Below are 19617 nucleotides of genomic sequence, written 5' to 3'. Positions count from 1 at the left end.
ATACATGATAGAGTCAAGAGTTGCTGCTTTATGGACCAAATTTGCTGGGTTTGAATCTCATGCTCAGATGTTGTCTGTGTGTAGCTTTTGCATGTTCTCCCTGCGTCTCTGTAGTTTTTCTACAAAAAACTGCATTTTGCAGTTGTGCAAGATATGTTTATTGGCAATTTAAAATTGTCCCTGCATGAATGTGGGTGTATGCATTAGTTGACCATGTATTGGGCTGGCCCTGTCCAGTAATATCTCCTTTCTTGTGCCCAGTGCCAACTGAAAATACTCAACCTGGAATTGGTTTAAGCAGGTTTAAGAATGGCCTGATTGTATTTTGCATTTCTTAACAGAAATGTATGTTTTCCATACATTAAAGACCTGACCTAGTAAGCCTGAGAGCTACATGTCCTTGTCATGATTCATGTTGAGATGCTAAGCACATCACAACATTTGTAAGCTTTATAAATATTTTTGTTAACACTGCATAGGTCTAAGTGAGGTGCAATAAACCACCAGGCTGCTGGTTTAAATTATATAACTACCTTATATTACCCTAAGCAAGTCATTTAACCTGCCTTATGATGTGTTTGTTAAAATGCAATATAGAAAAATGTATCATTATATGACTCTAAAATATGAGAAGTTGTATAAACAAAAGGAGACAACTGCATCCATCAAGCCTCTTTGAATAGCTAATAGCTAAGTTGTTCCAGAACCTCATTCAAACACTGTGCTGTTTAAATGTTTTGAGATTTCTGTTTTAACAGATGGGTAGTTTATGTCACTATTCTACAACTCTTTGTGTAAAGAAGTGCTTCCTGGTTTCTGTCTCACGTATTTCCCTTAATTTGCAGTCTCAATTACACAATTCACTGTTTCACTGTAAGTTCTGATAGATCAAGTTTATCAAAGCCTTTGAGTATTTGAGGACCTGGTTGAATGAGATCCTGGAATAAGGCCCCTTTATCTGGAAAAAACTGTATCCAAATGGTGTTTGCTGTATAAGGGTACTTAATGATATAACTTTAAAAACTGACTATACTTTGTTATTGTGTAATAGACAACATAAAATATTAAACATTATCTAAATATATACTGGAGGAAGTTGAATTAATTTGTAGAAGACTATCTGACACCTACTTCTAATCCCTTGCATTGCACCCTGTTATTGGCATTTGTAGGTCCACACCCATTCCAATATCTAACCCACATATTCTGGTTAGTGTTCATTGGTTTTATGCTGCATCCTGACCAGCATCAAGTACAAGACAGAAAACAACCTTTGACAGGGAGCCAACTCGTTCCACATCACATTTATACACATGCCCACACTTAATCATACGGGAGCTGTTTAGAGTTGCCAATTAACCTAACAAATACACACACAAACATATACCTTAAGGGGAAAAGAGTCTTAGATTTGAAACCGGGACTATAGAAATTAGAGACATAACAGTACTACCCTTTTAAAGGAAATTTAATTGGGCCTATATCCATAATTATTTACCATTTTACTCCCTAAAAATGTACAGTTGTCACTGCTATAATGCAGCAAGTACAGAGTTACACTGAAATCTCTCAGGACCTATCTCATTAGGTTCTACTGCTACAAGCATAATATGGCCTGCCATATCAGATTTCAAGTCCACAAATAGCTGAAAGTTTACATGCTCTGTGTAAGCCAAAACACCGAGAAATCACCCTGAACACAGGAGGAAGCAGAAAAAAGCAAACCATTGCTAAAGATTAAATTCAGCTCACAGCAAACTGAGGTCAATAATTCTAATAACTTTCCCTGAGTTTTTGTTATATGTTAATTTAGTGCACTAGATGATTATCACTTTCCCCAAGTTCTTTTTAATGAATGTTAAAACATCTCTCCTTATAATTTTTATTTCTTGAAAAATATTTTTGACTCCTGTTACTTATAGAAGAAAAATTACTCATTAAGACAAGCACTGTAGCAAAGCGTAATACATCAAATACTGAAAACTACCTTTCTTCGCCATTTTTATCTATGCCCAAAGACAGAATGTCCACAAAATATAAGAAAAATATTAAAAAAAAAGATCCAGGGTAACACAAAACTGTAAGTGAAGAAATGGAAAAAAACATTTTTCAGCGATTCTACCGCAAGTTCTGCTCTTATTTAACTGGTCCAGTAACCCAAATAAAGTACTCTTAGCCCAATCCCATTCTGTCTTGGCTACATCACCTCCCAATCACCAAGCCTATGTACCCAAACACCTCCTGATTAACTAATTTGTGGTTATTTATAGCCTGTGTTAGGATTACATTATAACATAACAATGGATATAGCCCTTACTTCGGGCCCTCTCTTGCACTAGTGTTTTATGTGCTGTTGTAGGAGTCTGTGGATTGCCCTTCAGTTTTAATAAAGTACCATATATCTATCTAATCTTGTTCAGAATTACTTCTCATGTTTTCCTTTAATTATGTCTTAATATATTCGCTGTAGTGCAGTAACCACACAAGATGAGAAGGAACGGTGATGAAAGTTATAATCCTTTAATAAGAGCTCAACATAATGAAAAACTGCAATACATTTTTTAGTTTACTGTACATAAAGGTTAACATTTTGCTTAGGAAAATGAAAAGCAGAATATCAACAATTTCAAATAAGATACACATTTACAATTCAAATAAAAAGATGCAGATTAAAACCAGATTCCCCAATAAATCAATAGATTATTAGTTTTGTAATCTAAAAATCGTTACCATAATGTCAAATATGAAGACTATATTAGACAACAACATACCACATCAAATAAAGTCAGACTGTTTCACTTTACAATCACCTCCAAAACATGTATACTGTACATTAGACTAATTGATCTAGGCAATACAAGTGTGCCCTGCAATGGACTGGTTCCAACCTTTCCCTCCATGTTGCTAGAATTGATTCCAGCTGCAAGCAACCCATTAAAACTCATTTTGAAGAACCAGATGCAGGAAATGGATGAATGGACAGGTGAAGCTTTTGACAAACAAAAAGTGTTATGTAATAATCAGCCTTCAAAAAAAGTGTTATGTAATAATCAGATTTTGGCTGATGCCTTCAAATGGGAAATAACAATTGTACACCCCTCATGATGAGCTGGTTTCCGTGGAATGTACCTATTTCAGTCTACTCCCCAAACTCTTTAAGTCAAGGGTTTTTTTTTTTTTGACTCCTAGGCTGGTGCAGACTGTTGGTCACAGTGACTGTCCATTTATTTCCTCATGTTTTTCATGAGATATGATAGGAAGACCTTTGTTTATGTGTTTGTATACGCTTACAACTCCCACTTTAGGTTGCAAGTTAGGTTGATTGGTGACTACCAATTGTCCTTTAACAAGTGTGTTTGGGTGTGTGTATCTGGGAGTTACAGCAGGTTTGTTCTAGTGCTGCCAAAAATGGCTTTAGCTCCCATAGAACTGAATTAAGCATGACTCATAAATAATGGATTAGGCAGGTCAAAATGAATAGTTGGATAGTTACAGCATAAAGAGATAAAAAAATAGATTGTGCTTCATTATGATTGAGTGGTACAACTATTTAAAAACTAGTTTTATGTAAAAGCCCCTCTTCTATCAATTAATGGCTAAACATGATATTCTACAATTATTAAAAACACCATAAGACAATGATAATTCTGCTAGATGCCAAACTGTATTTAAAATAAACAAAAAGTATTAACCAACAAAGTAACTAATATATTTTCAAACCTACTTATTCCAGTTCAGTTTTAGGGAATAGAGTTGCAAATCCAGTTCTAGAGGTATTAGGCACCATGAAGACACCAACCCTGGATAGAGCACTAAGGCCCACTCACACATGAAACCATACCCACTCATACACCTCAGAAGTTAAAAGAAAGTCTCCAATTAATCTAACATAAAAATCTTTGAGATGTGATAGGACAACAAGAGAAAAAACTCACAAAGACATGGAGCAAAAGTATAATCTCATTACAGTGTCTAAGGCCAGGATTCAAACCCAGACTCCTAGAGCCGTGGAACCGCTACACCACCATACCACAGATCAAAGTATGCAGTAAAAAGCAAATTAGACCAGAAATGACATTTCAAGAAAGACTGATGGAACACTCATTATAACAGATAGATAGATAGATAGATAGATAGATAGATAGATAGATAGATAGATAGATAGATAGATAGATAGATAGATAGATAGATAGATAGATAGATAGAATAAAAAATTTGGAACCGCTACACCACCATACCACACATCAAAGTATGCAGTAAAAAGCAAATTAGACCAGAAATGACATTTCAAGAAAGACTGATGGAACACTCATTATAACAGATAGATAGATAGATAGATAGATAGATAGATAGATAGATAGATAGATAGATAGATAGATAGATAGATAGATAGATAGATAGATAGATAGATAGATAGATAGATAGATAGATAGATAGAATAAAACAAAATTTTCACATAGTAATTAGGAAAACAAATCCTACAAAACCAGGAATAAAAAATTAATTTCATCTCCTATATACACAGTCACATCAAAAAATGCAGTAGTTGGATGTACAACAATTAATAGTGCCATGAAATAATGAAATGTGCATCTCTCTCTTCATTACTTTATAACAACAGAGAAACAAGTTTGACTATCAGCATAATAGAGCATTTTATATGCAGTAGGTCAAAAATGTGTTAGAATGCACTTTACTTCAGTAATGATGGATCCTCATATTCAGTGTACTGTATACTTAGAACACCTAAATCAACTGTGCAAACAGAAGGTTAAACAACCTGACTTAACAAATCAAACTTTTAGTTGAAAAAACAAAATGCTGGGATAATGATTACGAGCTAACAGTGTTAGACTGTGTAGTCCTGCAGAGGTGTAAATGGTGACATTTACTGTTATTGTAAACTCATATCTTCTCGTCACAAAGGTTCAGAGAGTAGCTTAACAGATACCATAGCACAGTGCGCAGCTAACTCCTACAGCCTTGCTGCGATTATTTTTTTAAGATAAGCCAAGGTGTGTGTGTGTATAAAATCTTGTGTTTTTTTTGGTAATTCTATTTTTCATTTTTCTCCTCTGTATTGATTTTGAAGTAAATGGTTGTATCTGTTATAATATTATTATTTATTTGATTAAGCAGCAAGCCATTGTAGTGTTCTGCTTTCTAAAATACAATCAAAATTTATAAAAAGTATAAAAGATAAGCCAAAAATGTAGAAAGGTCAAATATTTAATCATCCCCAAAGTGATCTTCATAAAGGTAATTATTTTATTTTGATTCTTTCTACCTAGGACACAGCAAATACAAGCTGCAGCACTCAGAAAACAATGAAAATACAACCCTCATTCTTTTTCATTTATTAACCCCCCTTACCATGTGACCAGATCTTCCCAGTGTATTTAGTTAATGGTGCTACTCTAGCAACAGATTAAAACTACATCATCGGGCAATGTATCTTAAGCAGCTATGCAGAATTTAAGGTGTGGTTGACTATGTCCCCAGAGTTGTGCAAATTCTCAATTCAACTTAAAAACTGGCCTCCTGTGGATCAGTGGCATTGTCATTTCAGAAATGCCCATCCCCCTAAAACTCTCCACAAAGCAGGCAGGCAGTTTGATACTGTGTTCAAGTTACAGGCTATTAAACATTCTTGATGTGTTTATAGTTACCAAACTGTCTTAATCAGTTCCTTTAAATTTCTAGGGCTGTTATATCCATTTCTTTATTTATTATGCTAATGTTTTGAGTCCAAAGAGCAACATCAAAAAGAAAAAAGATTTAGGTTCTACCCAGTAAAAAAAAAAAAGAGCACAGTTAATCTCATTAAAAAAGACTAAATCTGAAAATGCTGCTTTTGTATTAAATTATTACATATTTCATATATGACAGGGTGGCTATTGTTTATCGATCATGATTTCAAACAATATGGCAAATGAACAATGCATAATAAAACAGAGATTCCTCTTAAGGAATCAGACAAAAACTCCCCTCCCCCTAGTTAGTATATAAATAACATAGACTCTCTCACGACTCACTTCCTTAACATGGCTTAGCTGAACCAGTCACTTAGTAAGAGGGATGTTAGAAATCCATGAAACACAAAAATGCATAGTATTCATTTAAAATGTGTGTGGATGTCAGATGAGACACACCCCTTTGTTAGATATTTTGGTAGTTTCTACCAACAGACACTGTAAAGGAACACTTTTTATGAACTTTTTACAAATTTAAATAACATAGAAGCACACACCCATGAGAGATTATGTAAATGAAGAGAAATTTATTTAATGAATTGCCACATACCACACAGTATGTAATTCTACACCAACGCATACAATACTTCATTTTACATTTTATGTACATTATTACCGGTATATACACACAACACATTTAAACTAAACCACAATGAAATAAATATTTTCAATTAATTTTGTTGTGTACCTTAGTACATACAATTTATGTCTGAGATCTTTTTAGAATTATGAACTGTGTGTGTTTATAAAAGTACATATCGAAATCCAAATGTGGTTTTTAACTTTTAACACAAATATGTTGCTGAAATAAACTACAGCAGCATTTGTGGGCTCTTTACAGTCAGTAGAAAGCTTCTATGTATACCTTAAGGCCAAGTGTTAAACATAATTAATGCAAAATGTGTGATTATTAAATGAATATTAGACTTTCAACTTATGAACTTCTGTTTAACAGAAAATCAATCACATTATTCCTAAGCTTTGAAAAGCATGAAAGATACCTTTGCCTAACAACCACAATCCCCACCCACTACTTACATTTAGCATGCAAGAAAGGGGAAGTCAGATCTGTAGGCAAAAATAATGAGGACATAAAATCAACTAAATGTCTTGCAAGTTTTTTTTTTTGGTGACCACGCGCATGGTCTCTTTTAGGGTTTGGAAGACATTTCTGTCTCCTTTGTCTGCTGGGTAATGGAATTTCTGGGAATGTGATGGATGTCGAGGGACTATCTTCCTGCTGAGTTGCAATTTACATGTAAAGGTACTGCATCGAAAAGTAAGAAACTCTCTGGATCAACTCTTAACAATATAATACTGTTTCAATACTAGATAAAATAAAATCACTCTTATTTCCAGTCCACAGGATGTCATTTCAGTTTTGGATAAGCTCACAAAGCACACATAAAGCCATCCTGACCAAATGAAATAGAAAATACAACTAACCTTTTTTCATACTTTTACATGTATATACAATATACAATTACAGTCAAAGTGTTTTGTGTCTGTACATGTGTTACATATCATTTTAAAAAAATGCTTATTCACTGTGACAATATGACCTAGAATGAAAACTCTGAGCAACTACAGGGTCACAGGTTCAAACAGGGGGATGGTTGCATACAATCCTGTGGTTCTGAATCTTATTCTTTCTATAGGTGTTTTATTTATGAGATTTATGGAAAACTCTTCATTTATGGAGGGCAATCATTTTTGTCATGTGTTGCTCTGCAAATATTAAACTTTGTTCAGGGTCTACAATGAACCCCTTCTTTATATAATTCTGATGCGAGCAGTAGGATCTTAAATGTTTAGCTATACAACAACTTGGTTCTTTACAAATTCGCATTTTTAGAACTCAGCCATGCTTTATCACCTACCAACTCTAGTGTCAAACTGCCTTGTTTAAGTATCAGAGGCTTCAGTCGGTTTCATGTGCAATAGTAGTTAAATTTAAACACCAAATGCTCTCAGGTGTTCATTTACATCTTTTATGTCTTCAGCTCTCGGGGCTCACAGAATTGGCTTACCCATGCCTTTGGCCTCCAACTATTCCACACGTTGTCGTCAAATATCAGTGTGGCATTTTGTTTAACCCTGCATATGCACTACGGAAACGCCTGGTTTACAATCGCATAATGATTTATTTATACTTAGTACTTATTTTAAAAAAATGTGACTGAATTTTCACTAATGATGTTTAGGCAGTGGTGGGGCCTTTCAAAGGCTTGAAGCTTTTTTGTTTTTATTTACTTATTCATATACTTTAAGTATTGTAACCTTACTGTTATTATTGTTTGTTATTCGTTTTCATACTGGTTGTTTTAACCTGTTTTGTTAAAAATAAAACCTGTTTAAAAAAATGTGTCATTGTAGTGTCGGGAACGCGCTGCTAGCATCATCGACCGCAAAAAAAGGTCTTTTAAGTTGTTACATACCTACAAGAGACCCACACGGGGCTGTCGATACAGAATGTAAATCTGTCTATAAAGAGATAGAGGGAGATAGCGAAAACAATGCGAACTGACACCAACAATTCACCATCAGCCTGCTTGAGCACAACCGCTATCACGTGACTTGACGATCGCGAGCGCGCATACGCGCTCCTGTCTTGGAGCGCAACAGCTGCTGAGTGAGTGAGATTTACAAACAGACAAGTGGGTTCCGCGGGAGGGGGGGTTTCAAAAAAGTCTATTTATTTATAAAATTGTATAGAAGTTTAAGTTAAGAATAACTAGCGACGACCTTGCACTATGGCGAATTGGTAAGTTGAGTCTGCTTGGATATTCTTCCTCTTTTTTTAAATCTTATCTAATGGTTAGAGGTTCGTCGGCGTGCAGCCACACACAAAAGCAGGAAATACCGTCTCTTCTTCACGAGATGGGATCCGACTGGAGTAAAAGGCAAGTCCTAAGAAGTGTGAGAGAACTGCTGGTAATGGGCACGCACGGTTTACTTACATTTATTCCCAAAATGTGATTCATTGTTACGTTGGGGGGGGGGGTTTACTTTTTTCATAGCTTGGCCAACTTGTTCCCGTGTTGTCCGTTGTCACCCTCCTCCTCATCAATAATTGGCGAGTCCGAGTCTAATTTCTCGCCCTGCACTGCCTTTTCTTTTTTTTTTTTTGTACCGTGGGCAATTCTGACTCGCCTTTCTAAGCGTCAGAAGGCATCCTCTGGACACCAGATTCACAATTTACATGTTGTGCGACTATGGGATAGCGTTAAGGAAGCGCGGCTAGTATAGAAAAAAAGGTGACACGATGCGTCATGCGAGCCACATGTTGGGATATCATTGAGGAAAAAAGTCTGCCCGCAACTTGACACGGGGCTGTGGAATCGGACCATTTTGTCTGTGTGCCCCAAAAGTTAAGCCATAGTTATGTATGTAGAGTTCAACTTCGCGCTGTATAGGTAAGTCATGTGTTTATGGGAATGTGACTTGACACTTTTAGACATCTTCCTTCCTTTTCAGATATGTTGCTTTGGATTAATGCGCCTCAGCATTTTTGCGACCATAATTAGATTTCGTTTCAGTCAGATGGGCGAATCGACAATACTTGCCAGTTACATGTGTATTAAAATGAATGAATAGTTCCTTTAAAAAAATTGTGTGGGTCGGGTCATAGCCCCAACTTGATACTACCTTCCGTTATGCATATGAAGGAAATACGGTGGCGTTTGGTAAGTAGTGGGGTATAGTCGTTTAATGTCGTCTTAATCGTTAGCCTCAGTCACTTAAGCTATTACATATACAGTATATCATTTCCCACATCAAATATATCACTCGACTGAAATATATCAGGCGACTTAAAAAGCAAGGTAGTATACCTGAGTTTTGTTCTCGGCAGCTCTGGCAAAAGTTTGCCCGGAGTCGATTATCTGGGATGACTTGAGCCACCCGGCATCCCAGTGGTTGCTGCTAAGGGAGCAGCTAGTAGAACAAAGGAATTGTGTCAGTTTAAGCAACAGCTGTCTGAGCTTTTTGCTTGTTGCTCCAACGCAGGACAGTGGGGGAGAAGTCGTTTCCTGCTTGGGGTGTGTTGCGGTACGGTACCTCACTTTAGAATCTTGTCATGTAAGACTTTCCGAGTCCGAATAACTATTGTCCCCGATAGCCATGTTCAACGCAGGTCATTTAGATGGTAGACATCTAGGAGACCTAGCATACAGAGTAAAATATACAAGTTTTAAGTTTTGTAAGGGAATGAGGAGGATTAGCACTTTGAGTAAGGTGGTGTACCAGTACAGTGATGACCCACGTTTCCTGACCACTTCATTAATGATTGGGGCAAAACAGGGCTTAGTGTATTCAGAAACTCTTCAGTGTTTGTGTGGGATGCTTTTGGCTGAGTAAGGGAAAGAGATAGGGTGTGCCCTGAATTAAAAGAGCACCTTCATTCTTTCGTAGGTTGTTCTTCAGGAATAGTGTAGAACCCGCTGAACTTGATCAAATGAAACGGTGGTTGATTTTTTTTTGTTACTTTTCATTCCTATAGTTTTACATTATAAGGCAACTGTTTGTTTTATGTGCTCATTTTTAAAGTATTTTTTTACAGTTGTGGAAAGATTTATTACATTTAACCAAAACTGAAAATAACAAGCTGTCAAAAACCCATCTGCAACAAGTGTAATTTGTCGTAAATGATATGCCGATTACTTTTAAAACCGAACATACTAATGCACCTCTAAAGGTTATTGTGAATTTCCCCTTGGGATTAATAAAGTATCTATCTGTTACAATTGCCTGTCCAAAACAAATTGCATAATGTTTAAGGTCTGTGTTCTCAAGTGTAAACTGTGAACCTGAATCTGTGTGTGTTGGCTATTTTGTTAGTCAGGATTGTTTTATCATGAGTGAATGATATTCTAGAAACTGAAAGTACTATTTGAAATCAGGAATTGGCAGATTTACTTTTTCATTGTTCAAATGAGTAGTCTTGCTCCATTTTTTCTGTGCTGTAGACGAAAGGCCTTGTATAACTGAAGTTGACAGCAACCAATTTCAGTAAATTTATATTTTTTTGGAAGTCTGTATTATATGTATATTCTCCAACAATTAAAAACATTGTCAATAATTTCAATTTGCTATCACTTGTGTCAAACACAGTTGAAATTATGGGGTTACTGTGAGAGCTGAATATGTCTAAAGCAAATCCCTTCTCTTGCTTTACACTTGGACTTTGCCTTGAGCTAATTAATATTCTTTCTTTTCTTTCACTTGTTTTCTCTGAAGTCATTTCAGTATGATGAAAAAGTCATTTCCTGCTTTGGGATTAAAAGAAACAAGTCAGAAACTTCTCTGTGCTGGTGAGAAATAGCAAAGTGCTGTCTTTCAGGCTAAGTGGAGGCTAGGGTTTCTGTGTGAAAGAAACCACATTTTGCTGAATTTCCGCTTATTTGGAGAATTGAGACCCAGGAAGCCTCTACCTGTTGCTTTCATTTCAGTTAACTGTTTAACATTGGTTTTTATAACCGGGTGAGAAAAGGACTTTAAAATACTTGCTATTGCTTGCTACTTTTAAATCTTATGGCAATGTCCATTGTATTTATATGTCTACAAAGTGATAATGGAGCCTATGGGTAGCACCCTTTTATTAATACATTGATAACTAATTGATAGATTGGAAAATTAGCTCCTCATCAACACAGAACAATTGTGGATTTAGTTATTTAGTGTCCATTGTGTTTGAAATTTACAAAATATAGTTGTGGTCTATACATATGATAAAGCAGATGCTAGAAGGCTTCATGGTTTTCAGCGGTACTTGTTTCCAATTACGTTCCCATTTGTTTTTTTCTGTATTATTTATGGACCAATTCAGGCTTGACACCTTAGTTCTTTTTTTATTGGTTTCTATTCAGTTCTGATTTGATACTTTCTTTTGACTGGCATACTGAAGTGTGGATGTGTGTGTACTTTATGTGCGTGTGTGTGTATATATGCATACATACACTTACTTTTTTGTGGGGGTTCCTCTGTGTGCTCCAGAGGTTTCCCACTTCCACAAAAATGTGAAAGATAGTTAAACTGGCAGATAGGCCCAGTATAGGTGTGTGCATGAGTGTGCCCTGCAGTGGGCTGGCACCCTGTTTAGGGAAGATTCCTGCCCTGCACTTGATCTTTGACACTAATTTGGAAAAAGCGGGCATGAGAATAAAAAATATTTATACATGTATGTGTTTGAAGACATATCCACATACATTTTAAGTGGAAGTTAGTGAAGGACAGCACCAGTGTTTACCTTTAAAAAGGAAAATAGTTTTTTATGTTATGCCCTAGTAAAAGAAGAACAATGTAAAATGTTTGGGTGACAAAAGTATTGCTGAAGGTAGTTTGATGGAATTCTCCAAGCAAGTATGTCAATGTTGGGTGTGCCTCTGTAGAAAGACATTTGAGCTCCTCCTTGGAATGGAGTGCACCATGTTACCTCCCCACTAAAGTGGAATGCACCATGCTCCAAATATTGACATACACTGTATTATACAAGTATTGTCCATATGTGGTAGGTTTTTAAGCAGATTGGTTGGAATCAAGATGCATGTATGTCAGAGATGAGTGAGTGATAAATGTTCTTGAAAGTGTTTCATCTGTTTCTGAATATGTGAAGTGCCATCAGATGTTAATAAGATTACAGTAATAAAGAATATACAGTGTTTTTTGTAATGGTGACTGTTTCAAAAGCTGTTCCGGAGCTGATGGTCTTTAAGGTTTAATGAAAAGCAGGTTTTAGTGGTAGACTACTGCTACTATGTCTGATGCTATACTAAGCAGTTATGTGTCTGCACTGTTGCTGCAACTGCTACCAAACAGAACATTCTAGGTTCAGTTTGTATTTTTTAAGATTTTTAATTTGGTAGATAAGCTTGCTCATCTGTAAGCTTCTAATATGAGCAAATATCTCATGGATTACTCTGTTTCACACATTAGTGGTGATTAGCGTAGGAAGTCCAGTATAAAAACATTTGCCATATTAACATCAGCTGTTTGTTTGGTTTATCTACAAGTTCACTTCTTCATAACAAGGTTTTAGGTACAACTGAAGCAGGTGTGACTAGGCCAGGTGCCCACACTGGTGCAGCCCACTTGAGCTGACTTTTATAAACAAAGATACTGACTATCTATACTATCCCCAAGACATCACTGCATGAAATAAATAAATATAGAGTGAAAAAGTTAATCTAGGTTGTCTGTGGTTCCACTTATGGTCATTCTACTTTGCAAACCATAGTTCTTTCTGTTGTTTGTGTTGTTTATGGTAATTTAACTGCTACACATTTCTCTGTGTAAGCTTATTGTGGATGAATAATACCTCTAAGTTCAAATATAAAGATTATACTCTGCCCTTTAACAATGTCATTTCTGAAAGCAGTTCCCATTCTCTTCATGTCTCAGTATTTGATTAAAAAAAAAAAAATAAGTGTTCAATATTTTTTTTATTTTGTATGCTTTTTAATGAAGATATGTAATTTGGGAATTCTAGTGCCTAAGAGTTCATGTTCATTTCACCAACCTCATAAGGATGTTGTGTAAGTTATTTATTAAACAAAATCTTGTGTGTTATGCTTTTCAGAAAATTGTGAAGGTAATGTTTCCTCATGTAAACTTGAATGTTCAGTGCCTCTTCATTTTGAAAGTGATTCCTGAATTAGGATTTGACTTTTAAGAAACACCTTTCTTACTCCTTTGAGGAATGGCACAGCTCAGCCTCGGTTTAATCTTGGCCAGAGTTTCCAGTATTCTCACAGGATACCATTATTGGGTCCCAGTGGGTCTCAACAGCAATCGACAGCACAGGACGACATTGTTCCCCATTTGTAATGGCTGTCGTTTCATCAATGGGGAATACCAAGCTATCTGGAGCACGCTTGTTTCATCAAGGGGGATCCCTTTGAATCACAATTATTTCATCAATGTGGAAACCCAGCTGTTCAAGTCATAGTTGTTTCAAAGGGAGCCCGAAAAACATTTTTCAGTTGCTGTATGTTGATCACCAATGAACTTAAAACAGATAATACTATGTCATATGACCATAAAGGTTGAGAATTACTGATCTAGACAGCACTGGACACAAGGCAGAAACCTTGAATAGGAGTTCTCTTTTATTCAGATTAGTCCAGTTTTGATCCATAAACTAACCTAGGCTCCATATTTTTGGAAGTGGGTTAAACACTTGGGTATCCAGTAGAAAACCTGTGCAAAATTGGGAGCTGTAAGGTAGTAATTGTTCTGTCTCTCTCTTCCACTCTTAACTCTAACCCATCAGTCCAAATTTATAATGGTGTGACTTATTTGACCAAATCTGGATTGTTTCTACATTAACTGACTTACAAAGATTTCTTAAATAGAGAGAGAGAGAGAGAAATGAAAATCACTGTCTTGATTTTTGTTGTTTCAGGTTGTTTTTGTTGTTTCAGGTTGTTTCCCAGTGTACATTGTTTGATGAGCTATAATATAATATATGGATATTCCCCTCCTGGGTGATTGTGGCGGTGTGAGTAGTTCCTTAATAAAGTTTTTGAGTTAATAGAGAAAAAAAAATACACCTGTATTCTCACCTACATTCAAATGTTTGTTAGTGGTCAGAAGAACCGGAGTTAATGAACAGATGGAAAAAAACTAGGATCATCAGCAGGGCTGTGAGAGTTACTCTTCATGATCGGTTGAATAGTTCGGCAATTCTGTAGACCCTTACAATAAAGACACAAATGTTCCTAATCAGAATAATCTAAGAGACTTCATTTTTGGCCTATAGTCACTATCTTGACAGATGTCAGTTGCTACTGCGATCAATGTTTTATACTGAGAAACACATTTTTGTAGGATTACAGTAACCTTTCATTGACTAACTAACAAGTTTCAAAGTCATGGCATAAAGATCATCAAAGACATACCAGTTAAAAGTGACCAAAAAAAAAGCTCTCTAAAACCTCTACAGACAGGACAAATCTTAGATTTTTCAGGTAAATAACACAGAATGATGGCTTGCTGCATGCTGATTAGGACATGTATGTATGAATTTCAATGTACTCTGTGAATGTAATGATAATGATCTTTTAAACCTATGAAGTCATTTTTGTAATACATGGTTTGTGTTTTTGTGAGAGACTAATTCGAATTTTCGCATATCTGTGGTTCAGCATGCTGTAATTTTTTTGAAGCGATGTAGTAAATCAAGGTATCATCCAGTCATTGAAACACTGCAGTAAATGTGCCTTAAGCCACTTTCCTTGCAGATTCTTTTTAAGGATATTTCTACTTATGAGCCAAAGATGGAATTCAGTAGTTTAGTAAAATAAACCCAAAAACATTATATTGAAACACCAACAAAAGCATGCAATATATATGAAAAAATACATACAGGGTGGTTTTGTTCAAATTCTAACTGTCCAAAGCCAGCTGCATTGTGAAAAGATTCATTCTATAGGCCACTGAAAACCATTTCAGGTGGACTGAAGTTGTCTAATATACTATATAATGTTTTGTTTGTAGCTTGTTGGATGTTGCACTTGTGTGTTTAAGAAAATGCAGAGTGAAGCTCTAATGAAGCATGTAGTTGGTAGTTTGTTTTGCAACATGCACTGGGTGTACATCTTCCTGAGCCAGAAATGCTAGCAGATATGTGAAAAAGACAGTTCATTGGAAACAAAAATGAAGAAATAGCACAGGGAATGAACCTGCAAATAAATGGATGGGCAAGTTTTTATAGTAAAGCGCTAATTTTTACACCTGGGTTTTGGAATGTTACGTTTTGTAATAATTTAGAAACAGGTATTTTTTTTTTTCAATTTATTTTTGCTGTGTTTTGCAGGTGCTGGTTGCCAGTAGTGTCATATTCTTCTGGATTCCAGTGGCATCAGGCATAAATTCCTTTTGTTCTTGAGGGACAGCATGAGAAGGCATCAATTTGTTTGGCTCTTACATCAGTTTTCAGTCATTAAATTCAAGTAGCATCTTTGTTTCAAAAGGAATTGAACAACTTTAATATGTTTAAGTTTAGAAGAAAAGTAAACGGAAACCTGTTGCACGATTAGGACTTTGGTGAACCCTAACCTGATGCTCTGTGGTTTCTCAACTAAATAGCAGTTGGCTTTGATTTGGGTGTTTGTGCTTAAGAAACCATGCCTACCCACCCTTTATTAGCCTATGTAGAAAGCCCTGATGGGCTTGGTCAAGACTCTTTGTCGAGCACAAGTGCTAACATGCCAGGATCTGGCTCCAGTATGACCTTACATATGAATGTTCATGAGAAGAGTCTGCCTGAGGTGGAAGGCTGCATGCCTTTGGATTGTATGTTTTGTGAAAAAACCTTCAAACATCAGGAGGAGCTAGGCAGTCATGTACTAACGCAACACCGTACAACACTTTGTGAACCTGCTGTCCTGCGAGTGGAGGCAGAGTTACTGAGTGCAAGAGAGAATGGTAACTTAGAAGTCAAGCCATCAGTACATGATGATAAAGATGAGTTCAGCTGTGAGGTGTGTGCCATGGTCCTAGAGGATGCTGCAGAACTGGACGCTCACATGAGAAAGCACAAAGACTCCTTCACATACAGCTGCAATGTGTGTGGCAGACGCTTTAAAGAGCCCTGGTTCCTGAAAAACCACATGAGGACACACTCTGGTAAACCTGGATCTCGTAACAAGCCTCAACCAGATGTGGAGCTTCCTGCATTTATCAACAATGTCATTCAGGACTCCATCATATCAAGTGTGAGTTCTCCCTATAAAATGTGCATGGTTTGTGGGTTTCTGTTTTCCAGTAAGGAGATTTTAATGGAACATAGCAAGGTACACACTAGGGAATTGGAGCCAAATGAAGAGGATGACCGGGCTGTTGAAGAGCAGCTTATCACAGGGCAGCCGTTCTCACAGGAGTCCTTTCTTCATTTCCTTAATTTGCGTCCCCATACTTCAGAAGTACAACACAGAGAAGGAAAATCTGCCAAATGGATTGTGCAGCTTGACCCATTTAATACATACCAAGCCTGGCAGCTTGCAACCAAAGGCAAGGTTGCTGTAGGGCCAGGGCAATCCAAAGAGCCTGGTCAGGAAGTTTACACTGACAATGAAGATTCCTCCTCTGATAAAGAAGAACTGAGCGAAATTTGGTCTGCCGAAAAAAGTTACAAACCAATTAAGGAGGGCTTTTCAGGTGTAGGTAGAGTTAAGCATACTAGCGGAGATGCACTTTCCCCTGAGCTTGATGGAAAGCTGTTGCATGGCAAGGACAAGCCAACTCAATGCAGTGAATGTGGAAAGATGTTTAGAACCTATCACCAACTTGTGCTGCATTCCAGGATACACAGGAAGGAGCGGGGTGGTGCTGAGAGCCCAACTGCCTCAATTGATGGCAAACCTCTGAGCATTAGCTGTGTGGAAAGTGGAATGGACAGAGCTGAGGAGGGTTCAGAAGATGGTTCAGAAGAAGGCAACCATGGTGAAGCATTTAATTCAGGTAGGAATATCAAATAAATGATCACATGACCACTGTGAGATGAGTAGTTGGTATAGCAGTACATATTTGAAAGTAATATCCCAGGGTTTAGGCTGTATTGAAAAAGGGCCTTTTATTAAATCTAATATGTGTTATTAGTGACTTAGAATTATTTAATTATTCTTCTTTCTCCATCTTTTCCCACTTCTGTATGTGGTCGATGTGCTTAACCAACCTTCTCCATGCAGCATGATCTTGTACTTCCTCTCCAGTCAGACCCTTTTCCTTCAAATCTTGGCCACAACCTGTACTTTCTTAGATATCTCTCCCACTTTTGTTGTACCTGTGTTTGTCTCATTTCTTATTCTGTCTTTTTTTTTTGTAACTTCACACATCCATCTCAACATTCTCATTATTGCTACATCTGACTTCTCCTGTGCTCCCTTTACTTCTCATGTCTGTGCTCCTTACATCATTGTGGGTTTTACAACACTGTCTTAAAAACATTACCTTTATCGTTCATGGCAATTCTTTGATCACAAAATACTCCTGATACCTTCTTCCAATTGTTCTATCCGCACTGTATTCTGTGGTTTATCTCTGAATCTAATTTTCAGTCTTGGGCTACCACTGATCCTGGATATTTAAGTGTATCCACTCTTTTTCAGTAGCTCTCCCTATAGGTTAACTTCTGAATGCTGATCATAATTAAACCTCATATATTCTGTCTTCTTCCTATTTATCTTTAGTCCTCTATCATCCAAAGCATTTATTTCTCCATTCTTCTGTCTTCATCTCCACTTCCTCTTTTCTGGTGCTGCACAACATAGTGTCATCAGCTTTTGTCCCATGACTCAACTCATCCATTGATCGAAGAGGTAGGGACTTAATGAAGATCCCTGGTTCAGACCAACTCTGAGATCTTGTCTGTTACCTTAACAATGCTTTTACCTGTTTCCTCACTCTCTCATACATATCCTGGTCAGTCTTCATATACTTCTCTGGTACTCCATTCTCTCCCATGCACCTCCTAACTCTTTACATGACACTCTATCGTAAGCCTTCTCCAAATCAACAAACACGATTTGCAATGTTGTCTGTTGTTTCTAAGTGCTTCACAATGAACTGTCTCAATGTAAAGACTGCATCAGTTGTTCCTGTCCCTGGCATAAAACCAAAACTTCTTTTCCCCTATGATGGCCTCTTTATTAAGCCTTCTCTTTATAACCCTTTTCTAATTTTTCATGGTGCGTCATGTCAGTCTTATCCCACAGTAGTTTCCACACTTAAATTGTTTGATTTGAAATAAAACATTTTGAATTGTACTTTTGGATCTACAGCTTTGTTGTACTTGTGGTCTTGCTTACATAGAGCGATCAAATGCATTGCTTCAAACCTATAGTGGTGGAAAAACCTTTTGGATTGCTTATTTCTGCATTATTTTAATCTACAATGTAAATTAAAATCACCACATATAATTTATTGTGGGTCTGCGAACACAGTGGAATGGGCTGTCACCCAGCTAAAATTAAAACTGCCTTTGGAAATTAATGGATGCTGCATCTTTTAGATTTAAGATGTAATCATAAAGATTATGACATGTGTCTATTATTTCACAGGTGTCCAATTGGATTTATTTTTTATATCCTGTTACAAATACATGATCTACATTGCTATTTAAAGAAATATGTTGTTTACTAAGATTTATAGTGTGCCACAAATCATAGAGAAATGCATCCAGAAACAAATTAACATAAGCCTTAATAGTTAAGATTGGCTTCAGTTAAAGCTGTTCATTCTTGATAGAAATATGTTTTCAAAACTTACAAATAACTTGAAACGTGTAATTGTGTTCCTGGATAATTATTTTATGTGCATGTGAGATGTATTGTTCCCACTGGGATGCTTTTTCTTTTCTTTGGTGCTTCTCTGTTCCTTTACATTGTTTGAAAAGGGCTAATATTTACACTGCATTTTTTTCTTTTGTTTTTACCACTGTAACGATGAGAAGATGGTCAGTGATACATATTTTCTATTATGGAGGAGTTTGAGTTGGCATCAAGCATTTTTTATCCAAGGGTAATTTATTAGAATGCTAGTTCCTACCTTGCATCAGGAAACTAAATAGATCACCCAGATTGAACAGTAAAAACTGTAGTTCAAAAGTTAATACAACTGCAAGAAAATATTGTTCACATTGGAATCTGAGAGAGAGACATCTTTTTTGAGTACTATGTATTAGAATGTTAAACCTGGCGTTTTGCTTTGAAATTACCTGATTAAAGCAACAAAACTTTTTTTCTTTTTTGTTTTATGACTTTTTGGACTTAAGTTTATTTTTGAAGCATTTTAGATTAGATTAGATAAATGCTTTATTAATCTCAAGGGGAAATTCACAAATTTTACTATTTTACTAATTTTAGTA

At 36.4% G+C, this 19617-nt stretch overlaps 1 protein-coding gene across 1 annotated transcript in view; it reads left to right on the top strand.

Annotated features, from left to right (window-relative positions):
* Positions 1-7981: 7981 nt before the first annotated feature.
* The window catches only part of znf217 (zinc finger protein 217), a 56517-nt gene continuing 44881 nt past the window's right edge, over positions 7982-19617 (top strand). Inside the window, exons 1-2 of the mRNA XM_028811912.2 lie at positions 7982-8517; positions 15568-17213. Of these exons, the coding sequence (XP_028667745.2) occupies positions 15878-17213 (1336 nt within the window). The 5' untranslated portion in view covers positions 7982-8517; positions 15568-15877. The remainder of the gene's footprint in view (positions 8518-15567; positions 17214-19617) is intronic.

This window comes from Erpetoichthys calabaricus, chromosome 10, assembly GCF_900747795.2.
Source record: "Erpetoichthys calabaricus chromosome 10, fErpCal1.3, whole genome shotgun sequence".
Taxonomy (NCBI): domain Eukaryota; kingdom Metazoa; phylum Chordata; class Cladistia; order Polypteriformes; family Polypteridae; genus Erpetoichthys; species Erpetoichthys calabaricus.
This window is presented reverse-complemented; position numbering and strand designations above follow the sequence as displayed.